The sequence below is a fragment of the Gossypium raimondii genome, chromosome 4 (assembly GCF_025698545.1).
Source record: "Gossypium raimondii isolate GPD5lz chromosome 4, ASM2569854v1, whole genome shotgun sequence".
Taxonomy (NCBI): domain Eukaryota; kingdom Viridiplantae; phylum Streptophyta; class Magnoliopsida; order Malvales; family Malvaceae; genus Gossypium; species Gossypium raimondii.
This window is the reverse complement of record NC_068568.1, coordinates 2681381-2702898: the sequence shown is the minus strand read 5'-3', so window position 1 is coordinate 2702898 and position 21518 is coordinate 2681381. Positions and strand designations below refer to the sequence as shown.

The 21518-nt window shown below is 33.1% G+C and overlaps 2 protein-coding genes across 5 annotated transcripts; one reads left to right on the top strand and one right to left on the bottom strand.

Annotated features, from left to right (window-relative positions):
* Positions 1 to 2199: 2199 nt before the first annotated feature.
* LOC105779624 (uncharacterized) lies at positions 2200 to 8060 on the bottom strand. Of its 4 annotated transcripts, none has more exons than XM_012603456.2 (15): positions 7830 to 8060; positions 7076 to 7237; positions 6545 to 6852; positions 5936 to 6018; positions 5741 to 5837; positions 5416 to 5640; positions 5246 to 5328; positions 5049 to 5149; positions 4658 to 4781; positions 4408 to 4562; positions 4092 to 4228; positions 3801 to 3971; positions 3362 to 3586; positions 2777 to 3010; positions 2200 to 2619 (listed from the first exon to the last, which is right to left on the bottom strand). In XM_012603456.2, exons 1-15 carry the CDS (start codon positions 7894 to 7896, stop codon positions 2482 to 2484), a joined length of 2310 nt encoding a protein of 769 aa, XP_012458910.2. In that variant the 5' UTR covers positions 7897 to 8060; the 3' UTR covers positions 2200 to 2481. The 4 variants fall into 4 exon arrangements, with proteins under 4 accessions (XP_012458910.2, XP_012458912.2, XP_012458911.2 ...); XM_012603458.2 differs by having other exon boundaries at positions 6545 to 6648; positions 7830 to 8059; XM_012603457.2 differs by lacking the exon at positions 5936 to 6018 and having other exon boundaries at positions 5741 to 5842; positions 7830 to 8059.
* A 6196-nt stretch (positions 8061 to 14256) lies between these two features.
* On the top strand, positions 14257 to 18253 carry LOC105779606 (triosephosphate isomerase, chloroplastic). The gene is made up of 9 exons (XM_012603425.2): positions 14257 to 14536; positions 14887 to 14913; positions 15815 to 15884; positions 16112 to 16235; positions 16560 to 16644; positions 16716 to 16848; positions 16968 to 17141; positions 17717 to 17799; positions 17897 to 18253. The coding sequence occupies exons 1-9, from the start codon at positions 14366 to 14368 to the stop codon at positions 17951 to 17953; spliced, it is 924 nt and encodes a 307-aa protein (XP_012458879.1). The 5' UTR covers positions 14257 to 14365; the 3' UTR covers positions 17954 to 18253.
* The last annotated feature ends 3265 nt before the right edge of the window (positions 18254 to 21518 follow it).

The following is a 21518-nucleotide window of genomic DNA, read 5'->3' as shown; positions in this document are numbered from 1 at the left end:
CATCTGGATGTAGTGTGACCAGAATCTCGGCCAATTCGTATGCAATTGCCGTAGGTTAATTTTGTGATGATAATCCAACACCTCAGCTGACACGGGAATCGGTTGTCGGAATTCAAATTGTCGTAATACTCTGTCTGACTGGTGCATCTCCACAGTCGCAAAGTTGACCAATGGGACTTTCACATGCCAACTGTTTGGATTTTGCAAGTACTCATCCGGAATTACTGCCCGAATTGCCGGATCCTCGTATGGTGTCCATTCAAACTATATGACCATGATGGAAATATTAGTTATGTACTAAATACTAAATACCAATCGACTATCTCATTATGGAAATATATATTTTATTTAATACTTACTTGTGCTTCTGACTGTTGGTCCAATAGAAGCCGTATATCTTCAAGAGAGGTAGGTAATCGAGCATAACTTGCCGGATGGTTCCACCTAATTAAATAAATTTTTAGCATTCGATTATATTTTAAATCTACGTAATAATTGTAAAATCTAATATAAAATTTACCCCGTTATAAGTGGGAATGTATACGGGTGGTCCACTTGAGGACGTAAAAATGAAAAGCGAAACCATGCTCATGACTGCAGTAGTGACAAGCAACCTCCGATTTTCGCTTTATTCGGTCGCGTCGCCCCGCACATCTCTCGGTACAATTTTGCCAACACGGCAGACCCCCAGCTAAATTCACCAGCTGCTCGAAAATCAACGAGTTTCAGCAGCCATCTTAGATGCACGAGGTTCCGTGACAAGGCCGGCATCAGATAACCTCCAATTATCTGAAGAATATATGCATGAGCATATCTGATTCTTTCTATTTCAGTAGAATCATCATCCGGATCCAGGAATGTGTCTCGTAACCAGCCCATATCGATTCGACCTCTGCTAATATTCTCCGGAATAGCGCCCAACAGCTCGTAGCATACCGCTCCCTAATCACCAGATTGAACAGACTCGGTGACTGCGTACCCGTCCATTGGCAACCCCAATTGCAAATTGATATCTTCCAAAGTGATAGTGCACTGTCTACATGGAAGATGGAATATGTGCGTCTCGGGTCTCCACCTCTCAATCAACGCACTGATGAGTTTCGGGTCTAACTTGCATCCCCGACCTACCGTCGCCACATGCCAAAAACCCGCCTCCCGCAGGTAATTCTCTACCAACGGTGATGGAGGACCATGCATATTGCGGATATAACATTGCAATATCCAATCTACAGACTTTTATAAAAAATAATAAAATAATAATTATTTAAAATTGCATAAATAAAAAAATCCTAAATAATATTTAAAAATTAAATTTAACACTTACCATTTTCATTTGTTCCACGGATATATGCTTGTCATTAAGACGAATCAATTCCCCGGCCATTGCTAAATTGGTAAAAATTTTTACGATTTAAAAAAAGAATTCAAAAAAAAAAATTTTAAAACTATTTTAAAAATAATTAAAAATTTGAAGCTATTTTAAATAGGAATTTAAGAGGAATTTGAGAGAATACTAGAGAGAAATTGAGAGAAAGGATTTAGTTGTGAAATTGAGGGGATTTTTATAGTTTTTTTTTTTGACCGTTGGGGTGTCACCAACGGTCAAACAAGTAGCTGTTGCTACTGTTCACACGCAGGCAAAACGCGTCCCCAGGGGAGCGCTTACGTGGCAACAAAACGCGCCATTGAGGAAGCGATTTATGTCCACGTAAGCAAAGCGCACCCTCAGGAACGCGTTTTTCTGCCACGTCCCCTAACATCGCGCTGATGTGGACGCGCTTTCGGGAAAAATGGGCCATTCCGATAAATAATAAAATACCGAGCCCATTTCTTTAAATTTAAAAAAAAAAACTTTTTCTTGTATTTTGCCCTATTCTTTCATTAGTTTTTTTAGTAATAACTATTGGTTACTTACAGTACCCCAACAAAAGCTAAGTATGATACAAATAGATGGATTTCTTCTCGAGCGAGGTAATATCTCATCTTGAAATCAACTCTAAAACATAAATTAACATTAAAAAGTTTTAACACTTATATCCACACTAAACATTTGAACATAATACAAAATATGCTGCGTATTTATTCCCAATATTTTAGTTAAATCAGATGTGTATAAGGTAAACACGGTAAAATACTCAATTATCTATTGTTATTGTTATTATTATTGTACCAATTATTAGACCTAAGAAGGGAATGAAGTTCTGGGGTAAGTAATAAGATGGATTAAACCTGCAAAACTTCCAGCTGAAAATTGAAGTTTCAAACTTTCAATACATCAACTTACGCTTGCCTACTGAATCAGATGTTAAACAGAATCGTGATATGGCGAAAGAAACAAGAAGGAAAAAAAAAAAAAAACCTAAACGGGGTATCCATCAAATCTTGCCATTTTGAACGATGATATTGTTCTTAGGTACAGGTTACAGTCTGGAGCAGGCTTTGACAATTGGTAAGGCACTAAAAGGTTTCTTACAAACTCTGTTACATATGCAAGCGTCTAGGAGGGATGGGAACGGTAGGGTGATTGGGTATTGTGTCGTTTGGTCCCAGATCATCTATGGGGGGCCGCTGCTTATGATGATTTGTTGCAGACTGGTAAGCCATTGCTAAGGCTAATGCCTGCAGTGAGAAAATGGGAGGAATAAAATGAGACACAAAACAGTTGCATTCTGAGATTTCTGATGATTATAGTTACTTTCTATATCCACTGTATGTTACAATCCACATTAGAACTAAAAGTGGATCAAGTCCATGGCTCACGGATCCGGAAACTTACGATGTGATCATGGTTAGGAGGAGCGTATATGCCCGTGTTGACTGTGGTTCGTCTCCGAGTACCAGTTGGAGGTGGATTAGGTATGTTTTTGAAGCCAGTCGGAACAACAATTACTGGCAAACCTACGAGATTTCCCATGCATACTCGTTCCCAATCCGTTGCATTTCCAATGAATGCATCAACATTGAAGTTTTCTTTCACTTCTTGGATTAACTTTCCACGAGCTCTTTGTGCCTGTGGAACATTATAAAAATAGTGAAAATAGAGGGAAAAAACATCACGAGAAAAAATTAAAAATGATTCTATCTTTTCTCTCTAGATTTCGGATTAAGCGCTATCCACTCCAGTGCTAAATGACCAGACGGGCTACTTTTAGACCTAAATCCCCGATTTCCATGCATTCCTGCTGATGTTCCACATCCTAAATCTCCATATCTTTGAAGACTGTTTCCGGTTTTCCTACTCAAAAATTGGAAGTAAAAGAAGTATGTGTCTTCTAATAGCTCATTAGAAAATGTTTTCAAAAGTTATATGATTTCATCCAAACTATAATATCAACCAATAATTAGAGAGTATAAAACAGACCTGCAAATAATCTACAGCTGAAACTACACGTGCACGACGTAACTCAACAGGCCATTGATCTTGAGCTTCATAATCATCATCCTTCCCAGATCGTTGCCATTCATCAAAATGTGCTAACATGTCAACATCCATCGTGAAATTTAGGATGCCTTGAACAGAATCGACAGTGTAATTCAGTTTGAAAGGAACCACCTTAACACCTTTTGATTCAAGCACATGAACAACCTGGTTTTAGAAAAAGGTCAGACCTTAAGAGTTACTTCGATAGTTACTTTATATCAAAGTTATCTCTAAGAGAAAAAGATATAATATTTCAGTTCAATCAATTAATTCATAGCAATTCTGACATATGTTGTTTTTATTTATTTATTTATTATTGTGCATCTGTTGCGGTTGCATAACAAACTCAAGCTTTAGCCAGATGTTTATGAAATCTAACCTCCATGTCAGCATCGTCAAGATAACCAACTGTAAGCTTTGTGATATCAACAGAAAATGGGTCACCAAAGGGAATGTCTCTTGAAGAAAGATCATCTGGATCTTCCCCTCGGATGGCATCTAGAATAACTGCACAATCAGCAGCATTTCGACAGAATGGACCAAGCTTGTCCTGTTAAAAGGAGAGCATAGACAGTTATTGGAACATCACACCCAGAGGCTGGAGCAAAAATGGGGGCTGGATAATTAAACACTTTCAGTTAAAGAAGATTCCTCTCCCTAATGGTATTACCAAGCTTTCTGATAGGCTCATCACACCAGTTCGTCCAACTGAACCAAAAGTTGGCCGCAATGCTGTCACACCACACCGAGATGCAGGGTAAGTAATGGAGCCAGCTGTTTCTGAACCAATTGCAAATGGAATCATACCTGTAATGAAAATTTAATTTCTTAGACGAAGCAATGTGCATCTGGTTTAGGTTCAATACTAGGTCAACATGTTTGATCATGAAAAAGATTGTTAGACCTAAAAATACTATGGCTTATTTCATGTTTAGGATAAATACTAGAGGACATGTATGATAAATTGAACTTAAAATAAAAAATACCAGCTGAGGTGCAGGCAGCAGGCCCAGCTGATGAGCCTGTAGAGAATTCCTCAATGTTCCAAGGGTTCCTAGTCCTACCACCGAACCAGATGTCATCATATGCCAGTGATCCAGTAACAAGCTTTGCAACAAGAACTGCCCCTGCAGATTTTAACCTGCATTGACAATTCATAAGAGTGAATAATGTCATCTAACTAAAAAAACTTTCCATGAGATCACAATGATTTCAGTTTTCAGTGATGCATAATACCTCTTATACACCCATGCTTCAATATTAAGCACTTGATTTTTGAAAGTTGTTGAACCCCAAGTTGTCTTGTAGAGAGGTACTGAGATTATATCCTTCAATCCATAAGGGATGCCATGTAGTGGTCCTAAAATACCAAGTAATATATAACTCTCAAACCAATAAAAAAATTGACAATAAACTAATACAAAAAGAGCTATTTTTTTTTAACTTCGTTAAGCAGGCAAGCATTTGCCACCATTCTAAAAAGTTGGATAAAATAATGTAACCTGAACAAGGACAAATTGTGAGCGAAAGAAGTAGAAAATTGCAGCAAATTTATTCTGACAAAAAGTTTTTAACAGTATGGCCGAAGGTGATAATCGTATAGTGCAGCAAGTTGTTTAAAAGGTACCTAAATGCACTCCTTGAGAGAGCAACTTGTCAGCTTCTTTCGCTTGCTGGTAAGCTAAATCTTCAGTATAAGTAACTACAGATTCAAGTACAGGATTGTATCTGGTATTTTAGCAATAAAGAATCAATGTGTTTGAGGGACAAAAAGGGTGTTAGACATTATAAATGCATAAACATAACCGGATTTTTTATTTCTACCTTCTCAATCTCTTAAGAAAAATTCCCGTAAGCTCCTCAGAAGTAATCTGTTTTTTCTTTATGAGTTCTCCTAGTTCGAGAACCTGATAATAAAGACCGGGAAAGTCGCATACAATAATCAGGTCAAAGCCATTTGTTTTATTTTATAAAGGCTATATCAATTGACTCACACTCATAAAGGCTATATCTTCTTCATTAATTGGCCTTTGAATGCCGGAAGCTGAAGGATGATTAAACCTGCTGGCCTTGCCTTGTGATTGCTCCTTGCTCCACTCGGGGTTAAAAACCAGAGGAGAAGGGTTATGCAGCCCTCCATTAATAGAAGCAACTAACTTCCTGTTGGTTCTTATTATAGGAATATTGAACTCTTTTGCACCCTTTGCAATCTCAAGAACCTGAAAGAATTAATCAAATTAAAGATGATAATATTAGATAAAGCATACCCACTTCAAGCAGGATTATCTGAAATGAAGTCATAATGCTAAAATTCATCACCTTTATATCGTTAAAGAAATCAGCATCCAATAAAGTCAACCCATGTCTAATTTGTGAAGCTTCAGTAATGTTTTTCGGACATTCATTGCCATTTTTACTGTCCTGACAAAAGCACGAGTGAAATGTCCATAAAAATAAGGTTAGGAAATAAAGCAGACCCACAATGCCTTGCATTTGCTTGTGATGTTTCAATACCTGGGTGCAAGGCTACGAGAATGAATCATAAGGTCCATAACTTTCTGACAAAACATATCCCAGATTTTTTTATAGTTTTTCACCTGTTTTACAGATGTTAGGTAAAAGGGGAAAATATCTCCTATAAAAGAATGTGACTGAAGAGGAAAAAAAGCATAGCACATATGATCATGATCTATGTTTCTCGGACTAAGGTCCAAGTGTTCGACATGAATACGTTTCTAACATTGGTATGCTCAGTTTTTCATGACTTCCCCTATATTTCGTTAGTTCATTTTTTGGGTTAAAGTATCTAGGATGGACATATATTCAAAAAGGCTTGATTCTCGAAATGCTTAATAGATCATGGAACCCAGATAAAATAGTAAATTCAGACGTGCCTAAAAGAAGATTCTGACAGTAACTATAGCTCCTTCAACTATAAGGATTATGTTCAAATATCAATCATATGCTTTAAAATTGTAAGGCAGAATTTATGTTCATAATGGGAATAAATTTGAAGTATCAAATTCAAAGCACGCATTCATCAAGCGGCCTCTCCTCTACAAGTAGATAGACATTGACTAGCTTATGACAACAGATGTAGGAGGAGATGGCGAGGGTTTGTACCATTTCTAGGAGAGTGGCAGCTCGACGGCAAGGACAAGTTGGTAAAATAGTTGACTTGTTGATGTCGGTCAACTCTTGTTGGGCTTGAAACTGTGAAGGCAGATCTGCAAAAGAATCGGCCAAGGAATAGAAGAGTAGTAAAAGGAGGGAGGCCATGAAACGTGTCGAAGGCCGAGATGACATGTTCCGACACTTGTCGAGAAACCAAGTCGCTGTGTTCCCGGCGGCTGTAGGGCTTTGCCTCTTCAATGACCGACTGACCGTCATGCCACTGAATTGGAATCTACATAACTCACTATAAAAGGGACCTTCCATTTTGTCCACACGTGGCAGATATTTATTTAGTTTTTACCTTTTAGGTCTCTTAGGTCTAAATTTATATTTAATCTTTATATATTAATTTATAATATAATTTAGTCTTTATATTTTTATGATATTATTAATTAATCTAGATAATTAATATCGTTAAACTTTTTATTAAAATCTTATAAAATTATTGAAATCAGAGATGCGGCACCAAAAAGTTCTTACATTTGGCGCTATTTTTGGGGAAAACGCAAACAGTTTTAACTTCAGGAGCTGAACTGTAATTAGGATCACCAAAATCCTGAACATCCTCCCCAACAATACCGAGATCACCTCCTTCAACAGCTTCTGCAACATCTGCCTCTGCTTCTGATTGACACCTAGCAACTATCACAGAAAAGAAAACTCATGTGAAGCCATAATTTTAAAACAAAATGAAAATTTATTTATTTATTTAGTAATTTACCAAAAATAAATAAAAAGTAAACAAAAATTAATACAACAAACAGATCCGACATCCGGAAATAACTGCTTCAATAATGTTATTGAAAAGGACACCAAACTCCAAAGTACTTGCCAAGGCCCTAGTACTCTTTCCTTTCATTTTCCAAGAGCAAACCTAAACTGTATTTCTAAAACAGCCACTAAAATGCCAGTAAGAACAGATATCAAGAAGATACCTAAGCTTCTTTCAAAAAAATTCAATCGAACTTTCATAATCACAGCCATGCAACGCAACAATGAATTTAAAAACAAAGAAATCACTTCAAAATCTCACTACCAAATCATAAATCTAGAAAAAAAAACAAACCAATCTCACATGGATGTTAAAAAAAAGCGAAAGAAATGATACTCAAGGAAAACAAATCGAATTGCTTCTCATTTAAACAGATCAAAGCAATCGCAGTAAGCATAAATACCTAATTACAGATCTTAAATATAACAAAGCAAGTAAAAACAAAGAAAAAAAATTACAAACCTTGAAGGAAAGGAGATGCGAGGAAGAGGAGAGCAAAGAAGAAAACGCTGAAAATTTTCATCCCCATTTCAGAGAGTTTTTTTTTTCCGTCAAATTAGAAATAAGAAAAATAAATTAATCGGTGTTAGAAATGACAAATAGATGAAGGAGGGACGGCGGGTTTTAATCCAACGGCTATAAATGACAGAGAGCTCCGCCGGACGAACATTCTCCGTTGGATCTTTGGTCAATTGTGTGCTTTTAAATAATATACAACTACTTCTCCACTACCCTTCTGTTCAGTTGCGCTTGCAGAAAAATCAAATATAGCACGGCGCCGTTTTGGTCCTGACTTATATTTTCTTTTATAATTTATTTTATTTTTATTATCGATAAAATTGAAATTTAAATATCTTAATATTTTAGGTTGAAATCTCATAATTTATGAATTTATTTTAAGTTTCAATTATTTTTTATAAATTTTAAATAAAATATAAAATGAGTTTTAAATCATTTCTTAACTGAGTTGATGTTAAGTTAATTGCATTTTAAATTAGTAAAATTATTATTAAATTATTGGGGGTAAAAGAATTTGTTTAGCAAATGTATTTATAAAAATTTTATATTAAATACAAAAGAAGGATGGTAATAGATTTGATCATGGATTGAATTGGATTCGGGTCAGATCGATGTAAAATTCTAGACTCGGGTTCAGATTGATTCGAAAAATGGGTCTAAATTTTTTTCAAATTCAGTCTAGATAAAAAATACTAAACTCGAGTTCGATCCGGCCAACCCGTATTAAAAATTTTATATTATTTTTATATAAAAATAAATTTAAAAAATATAATACATCAAATACTTTAAAATTATTAAAAATAAATGTTTTCCAACAAATGTATTATAGTTGTAACTTAGCAAACAAATGTATCTAAATTAGTAGCAAATTTAATACTAAAACAAGAGTTATACAATATCCAAATAATAACAACAAAATAGTACTAATATAATATCAAAATGGCAGCAAAAAAGCAGTAGAAAAAATTTAGCCAAATTTAGACCGACTCGGGCAAAAAAAAAATCATACTCGAGGCTCGACCAATTTAGAAAATGGGCCTTATTTTTTATCCAAGCCTATTTTTCGAGCCTATATTTTTCTTAAACCCTCCCACTTTTTAAGTGGACCTTCAAGCCTAGGTGGGTGACCCGGCTCATGATCAGATCTAAATGGTAACGTTTGGGTGCATATGATCATCTTGACAAACTTTGTCTGGGATTTATCCAAAGATCTACTTCTGACACGAGGAGAGTGAAACTTGTAAATTGGGATACTATTTGCTTGTCGTTGGATTGAAAGCAATGCTTGACAAGAACTTGGTGTTGCTTGCGAAACTTGGATGGAGGTTGGTTACAAAAGTTGAAAGTTTAGTGGCGCTAGTTTATAAGAACTAGTTTAGGAACGCTTATCAAAAATACTTTTGAGACAAAAGCATTTCAAATAAGGTATTTTTTAGAAAAAAATAGCTTCTCTCAAATCAAAAATTGGTCAAAAAATATTTTTTTCCGAAGTTAAAAATTTTAACTTCTCCCCAAAAGCACTTTTGAGGAGCATTTCTAACTTAGGCCTAAATCAAACTAGAATTTGTTTAAGGTTGAATCCTCTCCTCAATCCTATCACTTATAGTTTAGTGTCTTAGCATGTAGGACATTTACACAACCTTTCTGATTTCGTTATGTCTTAAGGGACTAGTGCATGGCCAAATATGTTTGGAGAAATCTGTTAGGAACTGATCTATATTCCTTACTCTTTTCTTTAACAATTGACGAATGTTGGAAGTTCAACTTGGTTGATTGCAGGTACAAACTGGTTGGACATTGCAGCTAGCCAGTGTTCTTTGCAACTGTTTGCGGGGAGTCTAGAGGTGGTGAAATGAGTTAGTGACATTAAACAATCGATTGCCGGTGGATGTTAAAATGAAGTTGACCTATCACAACTTGAATGAAAATGTGGTTGTTGGTTTATGCAAGTGGAAAGTTCAAAAGGAGGTGCTACTTTGGGAGAAACTAGCTGCGAGTTGGATGAAATTGAATACCGATGGCAAGAATAAAGTTGCAGGTGCTGGTGTGGGGGATATTGCTCTCTTCTAACAAGCCTTGTATACCCAAATTCTTGAGCGATATTGATCATGATTCCTAATCTTTTTTTTTATACAATACTTAGAATTTTTCATAGCTTATTCTCAATGCGTTTCAGCATACTCGAAGCCACATACTCTTGCACTAGCAACAATACCGATACCAACTGAGCTAAAACTCAATAACTTATAAAACTCATTTTTGTTGGCCTTAATTTGCTATTGTATTATTAAAAAAAAAAAAAACTAAGCTGCATTTGAATTTAAGCTTTAATAGTTTTGATACTAGAATTATCCTTATTTAAATTATTTAGCATATTAGGAATAATATTAATTTTTTTTTTTAAAATTAGTTTAATTGGTTGAAATATAAATTTTGTTTCCGGATGATATAATATTTGGTCACTGAATTTGGTAATTAGGTTCACCTTGGTATTTATATATATATTTTTTGTTTAATTTGGTATTTAAACTTGACAACTAGGTTCATCTGGGTACCTGAACTTGAAAAATATAAAAGTTCAATTATGTAACACAATCTCAAAGTGTCACATTCGGTGTTTTAATAATTGAACCAGTGGTTGAGCAGGTTAGACCATCGGTTCCATATTCAACTAGTTTGATTGATTCAACTGCTTGACAAATAATAATTAAAAATTCAAAAAATCTAGAAATATTCAAAAAATAAAAAATTTGTCAAATTGGTTCAACCTATTTAATTGTCAATTTTTGTCTCGATTTTCAATTTTTACTAATTTCAAGTAGTTTTAGAGTTAATCAATTCAAGCTCTTTGTTCGAACTACTTTATCGATCAATTTTAAATCCGTCCAATTCTATCATGTTCTAGTAAAATTGGTCATATCATCAAATCTTGAAAAAAAAATCCCAATTCAGGGACTAAATTTGATCTAGTTACTAAGTTCAATAACCAAAGTAGACCCAAAAAAGTACAGATACCAAAATAGACTTACTTACTATGTTCAGGTGTCAAGAATTATATTATCCTTTTGTTTCTTTGGTTGAATGAATATAAGGTAATAGTACTATTTTACTAATTAATTAATTTTTAATTATAAATAAAAATAAAAAATTATAAAATTATACTAAGAGTGAAAGCTATGAAAATAGCACAACAATAATGTATAAAATGTTAAAATTTATTAACTAATAAATAATTAAATAATAAAACCTATTTATATTAATTAATTAATTAAAAATAAAGGCAATACAATTGACGGAATGAAATATAATAGACACAATATTAAATTTCTTTACTAATAATTCTATCATACACGTATATTCGTGGAAACCACACAAGACTAAACAAAAGTTATTGATCCGGACGTAGTAAATGATAACGAAATCATACATTACTAATGATAATGTAAGATAACTTGATCCAAATGTTATATAAGGCTATATTTGATAAATTGGAAAATTAAGTGTTGCATTTAAGTTATAAAGTCCGTTTGAATATAATTTGATTATTTGATGGAGGACAATATAATCTTAAATGAAATAGAAATAATAAAAATAATTGATTTTATTATCTATATCTACTTATCATTTTCTGTATTTTTAGTAGTGGTTATCAAATGTGTTTAAAAAATTAAGTTGCTGAAAATATTAATTAGGCATAATATCTTATTTGACCCTCTAGCTTTATAAAGAAGTTATTTTAGCCATTCGTTTAATTTTTCGCCTTTTTTTAACCATTGAACTTGCGTTTTTGTCTAATCACCCTAATATAAATGAAAAAGTTTGCTAACGTGGCGTATGCCACATCAACAATTAAAATTTTAAAATAAAAAATATATAAAAATTCAAAAAAGACATAAAAGTTACTAAAAACATAAAACTTATTTAACCATAAAAATTATAATAATATTCTATGATTTTTAGAATTTTAAAAATTAATTAATTACTTATGTGGCATATATATAGATCTTGGTGTCTTTTGACAAAAAGCATTAGTTTAAGGGTTAAAATGATTTTTTATAAAGTTAGAAAGTCAAATAAATCATTATACCTTATAATTATTTATCTAATTATAGTTAATTCCCATTAAATTCCTAAAATAAAAGTATAAAAAGTAAATCTTATATTTTGACAAAGTATAAGGACCAAGAGCAAAATTAGACCTTAATATTATCAAGTCTAAATGTACGGTCCACAATTTGTCACCACAGATTCAGGGAAGATTCAGATCAGTTTCTTCATCTCACATTATTCATCACTTGTGTTAAACCACGTGGCAGGATTCTACTATGGTAGGTACAAAGATAGCTAAAGAAAATCTAGCCAGCACAACTGAAACAACATCGTTTGTCCCTTAGCCGTTATCGACTCCTTGTAGGGCAAAGTCAGGGACATTTATGGAAAACGGAACCACGATGTTCAGATAAATGTCAACCCCAGCGGTTCTCATTCGCGTGACAACACGCTCCTTTTGTTTAAAAGGGTTAATATGTAATTTACCCCCTAAATTTATCCAAAAGTACTTAGTTGGTACCTATTTTTTTTGTACCTATTTGGTAATTGAATTTGTATTCCATCACACACATTGCCCCAATTTGTTAAACAAAGTTAATTTTTTAAGTGTTAACATATAGTTTCCCATTAAACTAGTCCAAACGTACCTAGTTGGTATCTGAACTTTTCAAAGGAGTACCTAATTGGTACTTGAACTTGTCCAAAAAGTTTTACTTTTTAAATTGATGAGTTAATACATAGTTTGTCCTCTGAACTTGTCCAAAAGTACTTAGTTGATACCTGAACATATATTCCATCACCTAGGTTGGTACCTCTGCGCTAATATCGTTAGTTTCTGCTAACGTGACACTGATGACAAATCTTATAACGACACGTGGTAGCCTCTTAAGCTCGAACTTGAATAGATACAAGCTTAATCAAGCTCAATCTTAAAAATAGATGTTCAATCAAGTTCAAACTGAGTTTTGAACTCAAAATTTCGAGTCAAGATTGAGCTTACCCATTTTTAACTTAGCTTAGCTCAACTACACCCCGAGTTTTAACCTTTTTCTTTTGAGTAAACTACACCCGAGATCACTTAACTATTAGTAAGTTTACGTTTTGCTCACTGAACTTTAAAAAGTTACAAACTGGTCACCGAACTATTCAAAAGTTTTTATTTAAGTCATTGAGCTATTAAAGTCACTGATGTATAGCATTCTCTATTCACTTTGCGTTGCCTACACCAATCAAAAGCTCTTATTCCCCTTCTATTCTATAGTTCATTTTTTTTTTCAAGAAACAACTTTGAATGTAATGAACCTACGAACCAAAATCTAAACTACTTTCTTTTCTGGTCTCCGACACTAACTGTCAATTTGACTTGGATCTAAGGTATGTTCGTCTATTCGTTGATGGGTACTGATCACTATACTTGGGGTTCGCTAGCTCAATGACTTAAATAAAAACTTCCGAATAGTTCAACAACTTAAATTAAAACTTATGAATAGTTTAGTGACCATTTTGTAATTTTTTAAAGATAAATGACCAAAACGTAAAATTATTAATAGTTTAATGACATAGGTATAGTTTACTGTTGCAGAACGTGCATTGACGTTTCCCAAAAACCGAGTGACTAAAACCAATCTCAGTCCTCGACAAGCCTGCGATTAAGGCCAGTTCTTTATTGCTTTTGAAAAGTACTTTTGAAAAGTGCTCTGGAAAAGTGCTTTTGAGAAATGCTTTTGAAAAGTTTGGTTTAAAATTTGAGTGTTTAGCATTGTTGTCAAAAAGTGCTTTTGAGAAATAAAATATTCATTTTAGACAAGTTATTATCAAGTAACAAATATGCATTTAAATAATATTTAAATTAGTTAATATTATTATATTTTAGTAAGAATATAAAAAATTTATTATAGCTTGTTGTTAATATTTTAATATATGAAATATAAATTTTAAATTTTTTAAGCAACAAATATTAATTATTTATAAAATTTAATTAGAATATATAAATTATATTTTAAATATTTAAATATAACCATTAAATATTTGTAATTAGTATTTTAAAAATATTTTTTATTTTTAATTAATGATTTTAACACATTTGTAATTAAGCACAAAAAGAGTAATATGTTATTGGAGTGGTGAAAAAATAATTAAGCACAAAAAATATTTTTAAGAGAGAAAAAACAAAAATTTTTAACTGAAAATTACTTCCGAAAAACTAAAAATTTCGGCTAAAAATAACTGTTGTAGTTTTTCTTCGAGAAGTAATTTTGGATTCAGAAGTTTTTTTTTTTTCAAGCAATGAATAACTCCAACATAAAACATAAATCCTAAGCAAACGGTCGCAACCTCACCCTCACTTCACTTTACTAACCAACAGCCACCACCACATACCCTTCTGAAACCTCACCCACACCAAACTCCAGAACCAGCCTCCGTTATCAATGGCGATGATATCTACATATTGCCCACATTTCAACGGACTTCGCCGATCATCTCCCAAGCTCGACAGTTCTCAATCTCAATCTTTCCTTCAACACATCAACTCTCAGCTTCGCCTTGCTTCGTCTCGTAAACCTTGCAGAGCTGTTACTGCCATGGCCGGTTCCGGAAAGGTAAAGATCAACTGTTACTTGATTTGAAGGCTCTAGAATTAACCCACCAACGCCCTCTTTTAATACATTTTTGTGACGTCGGTAGGTTTTCTAGTTTTGATGTTTGTCAGTCAATACTTAGCAATTAAAAGGAAAAAAAGGGAAAGTTTTAGATGCTGAATCTAGAAATGAATTGCTGATCTTTGGGATCTTGTCTCTTTGTTTAAGTAGTGTATTAAGCATTAAGCTTTAAGCAAGAGGGTTTTCACAATGATATTTGCCAATTTCACTGTTTTTTTTTTTGGGGGGGGGTGTCTTTTATTAATGCTTTTGGTAAGTACTGACCTTTCTATTTTTTCTTGAACTTGCAGTTCTTTGTTGGGGGTAACTGGAAATGTGTAAGTACCCTTTTCTCACAGATATGGTGTTAGTCTATGTTCTCTATATTTGGTCTTGGTTTTCTTCTATTGTTAGCTCTTTGTGCCAAATATGTTGCACTACACTCCATGATTCTGTTAGCATCTCCGTTTACGAAAGTAATGAAGTCCTTTTAGAGTTCTCTTTGTGGTTTTTTGATGTGGAATCTTTCTTGCTAATCTTGTTTAATTGTGTTGAGGATCGGTTGGCTCCTTTGGGAGAAGTCTTTGAAGTGTCATCCCTTGGAAGGGTTTTGTCCCCAGCCTCCATGGAGAGCCAGCGTGCTGTGAGCAGCTGCCCTAAGGGCCTGGTTAATGGAGGGGGTACCTCGACCGTACGCCCACCAAGGTGACGTGAGCATCTCACCCTTGGAGGGGTTATGGCATATAGGTCGCCTTGGTGGGGGTCCAGTTGGCTGCCGGGCAGACAGCACTACGAAGACTTCTTCCGAAGGAGCCAACCAACCCTCAACAAAATGATACTTATCACATTGGTTTTTGTTATGGCATTAGTGTGAAGTTGACTCTTGCAAGTATTTTGTTCTCATGGTGGTTCTGGTTACTACCCTCCCCCATTTTTATTTATTTTATCATTGCAATTATTATAAATAGAAATGATCTCCTGCTGTTGTTAATTTTGTGCCTTTTCTAGTGATCTATACCTTTCAAAAGTTTCTTTTTCAGACTTCAGATTCTTCAAGTTCGTCACGCCCTGCTAACCCCTTTTCTGAAAGTACTATTGCAGTTTTTTCCGTCAATACGATTTCACACTATTAGTTGTTATGCCAAGATCTTTTTTATTATGGAACAACTCATGTATGCCTATTTGTTTCATTCTCTAGTTCTATTTCCTTCACTGATGATGTTATTTTTCTTCGTATAGAATGGAACAAAAGACTCCATCACAAAGCTTGTTTCTGACTTGAACAGCACAAAGTTGGAGACTGATGTTGGTAATTTAGTGCCTTAAATCTTGCAATTTGTGTATGTTAAATCTATTATGGAACTTGGCTTAGGGTTTATATATGCAAATGGCTAAAAGATTTACAAAATTTTATCGGTTTCATATGTGATCCTTGATAAATTATGGGACTTGGCTCGGTTTTGTATTTATCAGTTTTCATTGGTATATCATGTTAAATGTTATGAACATTGCTAATAATTCATTACTCTTTGACAGATGTTGTTGTGTCACCTCCCTTTGTTTATCTCGATCAAGTGACAGCTTCATTAACCGGTCGAATTGAGGTATCTGCTCAGAACTCTTGGATTGGGAAAGGTGGGGCTTTTACCGGAGAAATCAGGTTAGCTAACTTTTGTTTGATGAGCTAAACATGTTAATTCTTCATTATTCCGTACCTGAGGGTCTGAAAATTTATTGTATTTTTCCGTATTACTTCATTGGTACTGACATATGGTCCTCGTTTCACTCTGCATTTCTTGTAAATAGGCCTTTAAGTTTTGGGGCATCTGTTATTTCATTTGATCTGTTTCCAAACATAGTGGAAGCTAATTTGTGTTTTGTTTTTTAGTTATGGACATCTTTGTTTGCATATGCCATACTGTTTGATTGAGTTACTTCAAATCTATCCGTGTCTTTAATATGATTCATCTGATTATTTCTGTAGTGTGGAGCAATTGAAAGATATTGGCTGCAAGTGGGTCATTCTCGGACATTCTGAACGCAGACATATTATTGGTGAAGATGATCAGGTAAGAGTTTACGTGCTTAATGTTCTTCTGAGGTGTTAAAGGACTTATCAGAGATTTGTTGTTGTCTTCAGTTTATAGGAAAGAAAGCTGCTTACGCTTTGAACGAGGGTCTCGGAGTAATAGCTTGTATTGGTGAATTACTAGAAGAAAGAGAAGCAGGCAAAACTTTCGATGTATGTTTCCAGCAACTGAAGGCTTTTGCTGGTAATCTTTTGTGTCCTCTATTTGATTTTTTAACTTTTTTCCTCATGAATTACTTAGGTTATCTCGTAAATGTAGAGGAAGGGATCGTGACCTAACTCTAATTGTTCCATCATTTGCAGATGTTGTACCCAGTTGGGACAATATAGTTATTGCTTATGAACCTGTATGGGCCATCGGGACCGGCAAAGTTGCTACACCCCAACAAGCTCAGGAAGTGCATGTAGCTGTCCGTGATTGGCTTAAAAAGAATGTGTCCGAGGAAGTTGCATCTAAAACACGTATCATATATGGAGGTAACTCAGATACTATACCATTCTTGTATACATGTATTTGTGGTTTATGATATGAGAGAGACATTCTAGGATCGTGTAGATATGACATATGTTCCCCTTGGGTGAAAGTACTAGAAGCTCTTATATTAGGAGTTAGATTTCATTTTGCCCTTTTTACTAAAAAATGAGCAAATTAGTCCTTGTATATTGAATCAAAGAGCAAACTAGTCCTTCTGTTAAAAATTCCATCCAGTTCTACTGTTAAAAATTGGTCCCTGTACGTCAACATGAGGTATACGTGACACATTACATGTAACTGTCTGATTAATTTGTCAGTTGCATTAGTTTTTAACAGGAGAAATGGATAAAATTTTAATAGAAATGACCAGTTTGCTCTTTAATTAAACATACAGAGACTAATTTGCCCATTTTTTGAGTAAAGTGGGTAAAATGTAATCTAACTCCTAATACATGGATCTCCATGATACTTTTACTGTTCCCTTGCTATGATCTTAGTACAGGGGACGGTCTATAAGAAGATAGTACTGGAACACATGAAAAAACTTGTAAGAGCATACTATATCTCTTTTTGGCAGGGTCTGTTAATGGAAGCAACTGTGCTGAGCTTGCAAAGCAGGAAGATATCGACGGGTTTCTCGTAGGTGGCGCTTCCTTGAAGGTATTATTCACTCTGTTCCATTATTAATAAAACGTACCGAAATATTATTCGGTTATGGCATTGCTGACGATTGGATTCAAAATATTTGTTGATGCAGGGGCCGGAATTTGCTACAATTGTCAACTCCGTAACATCCAAAAAGGTGGCTGCCTAAATATATATGAAGCTGATTGAAAGTAAGAAATAAAGGACCTAAATGAAGAAGCTATTTGAGGTTGAAGCTTCACGTGACATATTTAGTGTTATATACCCCATGGAGTTTTTTGATTACTTATTGAGTTCCATTTTCCCGGAAAATGATAGGAAAAAAAGAATTGTGGTGTTGTGAAATAAGTTGAAATTCTCGTTGTAACACTTTCTAAATGATCCATGGAAACAAATCGAGGTTGTAACCTAAACACGACCATATACTTGAACTTCTTCTGCAGTTGGAAAGGTTTGCACATTTTCATCATTTGTTTTGGGCAAATTACTTACTTAGTCATCCAACTTTTAAGGCTCTGTCATTTTGGGATCAAAATGAAATTGTTTTAACTAATTTCGTTACTCAACTTTTAAGGTGCTTTCACTAAATCTTTAACGGTTGTTAATTGTATACATCACACTTTTGTTTTGGTAACTCAGATTCTAGGTCATTTTATTTTAGTTACCCAAAAAATATTTTTTTAAAATTATTGATTGGGTTAAAAAGTATTAAGAATTAAAATGAGAAAATGGTAGAAACTAAAATAATGTATTAAAAATTTGTCAAATTGTTCTTGTTGAAAGTTCTATTTTTTTCTTTTCAATATTGAAATTAATCAAAATTATATAATCAAAAGAAATTTAAGTTTCACGAAAATTATTAAATATAAATTATTTTAGTTGATTTTGTTAAAGATAGTTTGAAAACATAAAATACAGATTTAAAATTTAGGAGGCGATTAAAGTATTTAATTTCAATATTATAATAATAAGTCAATTGATATTATCAAATGATAGAATGTTTACTTCTACTCATAACATTACCCTAACTCTTAAATCGGACTAAAACACGTTTCAACCCACATGATGGAAAAATTTTAAGAAAAGAGTACTTTATAAAAATATATATAAATAGTAAATTAAGTTATTGACCTCACCAAATTATTTGAAAAACACCCACTAAAATTCAAATATATATATATTTTTAATTTTCTTTCAACATTCATTATTTTTTCTCAAAATTTTCTTATTCTTTCACACTTTTCTCCATAATTTTACAAGATAAATTATCACGATACTAAAAATATTACATTCTCATGATATCAAATAGCACTTAACTAGCTTTTATTGTTGTGAACGGCATTATATTTTATTCCATAACTATCGACTGGAATTAGGAAATAAAATTTTCTTGTGATAAAAAGTAATTTTATTTGTCCTTACTCATTAGAAGACTTAGTTTGTATGCATTGCTATTAGTCTAGTATTAATAATATAGTTTTAATCATATTATATATTAATTTATATGAATTTTTTAGATGTTTTAAATTTTTAAAACTCGACCCACAATCAAAATATCCCGACTCCGCCCTGCTTTAACTCAGGTTCTCCCCATTGTTGTAATAACAATGATGTTAATTCAGTTAAAACTCAATTGATTCATCTTTACTATTATAAATAAAGATTTTTTTAATAAATCAAATTGAACTATTACACGAGAGAATTCAATTTAATTCAACAATAATAAAATACATATATTATTTCGTCAACATATCGTACTCCAACTGGACTGATAACTCGATCTCATTTTCTAAATTTATAATGATAAAAATATATGCCTGCGTGATTTTATATAAATCAATTTTGCTCAAAACTCGATTCAACATTAATACAAGCTCTTCATTTCCGTTTTCATCGCATAACAATTATTATTATAATAAACGTCGATAATGACGGTAGAACGATCGCAAAGTAATAAGAAAAAAAATAAGAACACATAGATTTTACGTGAAGAAAAAATTCACTAACGTTAAAAAACAAATGATACCAATATTAAAATTTTTTGTTCTAATCAAAGTCAAATAGTAAAAGCATAATTCTATACGAATTCTACTTATTACTATATTTATTTATTTAATAAATAATAAAATTCGAATTACACAAACTGTCAAACATTTTTATCCAAATCAATTCAGTTGACAAATTCATCCAATTCTATTCGCAGCCGTGGGACATATTGGGGGCCCGACAACATCAAACAATCACATGGCTTTCGTCACTTCTAATCGAAAGCACCAGCAGGGGTTCACCGATAGTGTCAGACAAAACAGACGGCCGTACATTGGAAAACCCTTCCTGACCTGAAAACTTCTGTTCTACTTTTGGGTTATTTATTTATTTATGTGTTTCTCTTCTGGTTTTCAGACACCTGGCATGGCACGGCACCAACAACATTGGACTACAATGTGGATTCTGGGATTAAATTTTTAGAGATTAGTAAAATTTAATAAATTTTAAAAAATTAAGATTAAAGATTTAATTGAAATTTTGCGAGATTTATAAAAATTTTCAAAATTTGAGAGGATTTAATTAAAATTTTTTAAAATTTAAAGAGGCTTAATTAAATATTTTTAATATTTTGAAGGAAAATTTCTCAAAATTTTGAGTGCCTTAGAATCCGCCCCTAACTACAGAGCTAATGCTTCGTAATTAGTACTATATATGAAAGCCTCTAATTAAGTTAATCTATGATTTAATTGGAGTCAATTGGATTAAAAATAATTACATTATCATAATTGCATTTTGTCTTTTAATATATTTTATATAAAATCAATAAAACTTACACATTTAAACATAGAACACAATGAAATCTAAATATTTAATTTTACCAATTTAGCCAAAGTTACATTTAATTTTTATGTAAATTTTTAATGAATATATTTATTATATATATTTTTTGTGAATTACAAGAACAGGACACCGTCTAAAACAACAAACACGACAAGTATGACTCGAATCCAGACCACATCTGGGACAATAAACACTCTGACCATTATGTCATGGGATTCTAAGTAATTTAGTATTTGCAATGCTAATAACTTTGCATAAGGTTTGAGATAAAATAATAAAATATTAAAATGAAAAAAATCATTAAAAGATTGGAAGGCTTAAATTGAATTATAAGCAGATAATCCTTCACTCGAACCCATGACATGAGTTGTAGGGTGAACACCTTTGGTTAATGAGCCAACAACGGGGTTCAAGTTATCAATATTTGGATACATACATTCGTCAATTAGGGGAATTGAGTTGATTTGACACCGTATCGATTAGAAACGGGTTAGTTCAGGTTTTAAATTTTTTGAATTATTTATGTTCGGATTATTTCGGTTATGGACTGTTCTGAGTTCTAATTATTCAAATTTGAGATTCGATTCTTTTTTAGTTCGGTTATTATGAGATCATTTTAAGTTTAAATCATTTCAGATTATTTATTTGGATTAAATTTTATAATTGCAAAATTTCTATTAGAAAATTGTTTAGTGAATTAAATTGAATTTAACTTGGGATAAAAATTGATAAATCCACATATAGCTACTTCACATCCGCCCAAATCTGGATGACCTAATATTAGACTGGCGTCGGACACCAATTTGCAGTGGATAGCAGCTGCCTGCCGTTGCCACGTTTAACTGGATAATATAACAATATTCATAACCACATGCATCCGTCGACCGATTGGCTGGCTCAACCAT

Excerpts from the sequence above, each read along its gene's own strand:
- LOC105779624 (XM_012603456.2), bottom strand. The coding sequence starts at position 7,896 with ATGGGGATGAAAATTTTCAGCGTTTTCTTCTTTGCTCTCCTCTTCCTC. Across the intron at positions 6,019-6,544 it reads CTGCCACTCTCCTAGAAATG|GTGAAAAACTATAAAAAAAT; the intron begins GTACAAACCCTC and ends TCTGTAAAACAG. Across the intron at positions 3,972-4,091 it reads TGAGCCTATCAGAAAGCTTG|GACAAGCTTGGTCCATTCTG; the intron begins GTAATACCATTA and ends TCCTTTTAACAG.
- LOC105779606 (XM_012603425.2), top strand. The coding sequence starts at position 14,366 with ATGGCGATGATATCTACATATTGCCCACATTTCAACGGACTTCGCCGA. Across the intron at positions 16,236-16,559 it reads GCTTTTACCGGAGAAATCAG|TGTGGAGCAATTGAAAGATA; the intron begins GTTAGCTAACTT and ends TTATTTCTGTAG. Across the intron at positions 16,645-16,715 it reads TTATTGGTGAAGATGATCAG|TTTATAGGAAAGAAAGCTGC; the intron begins GTAAGAGTTTAC and ends TGTTGTCTTCAG.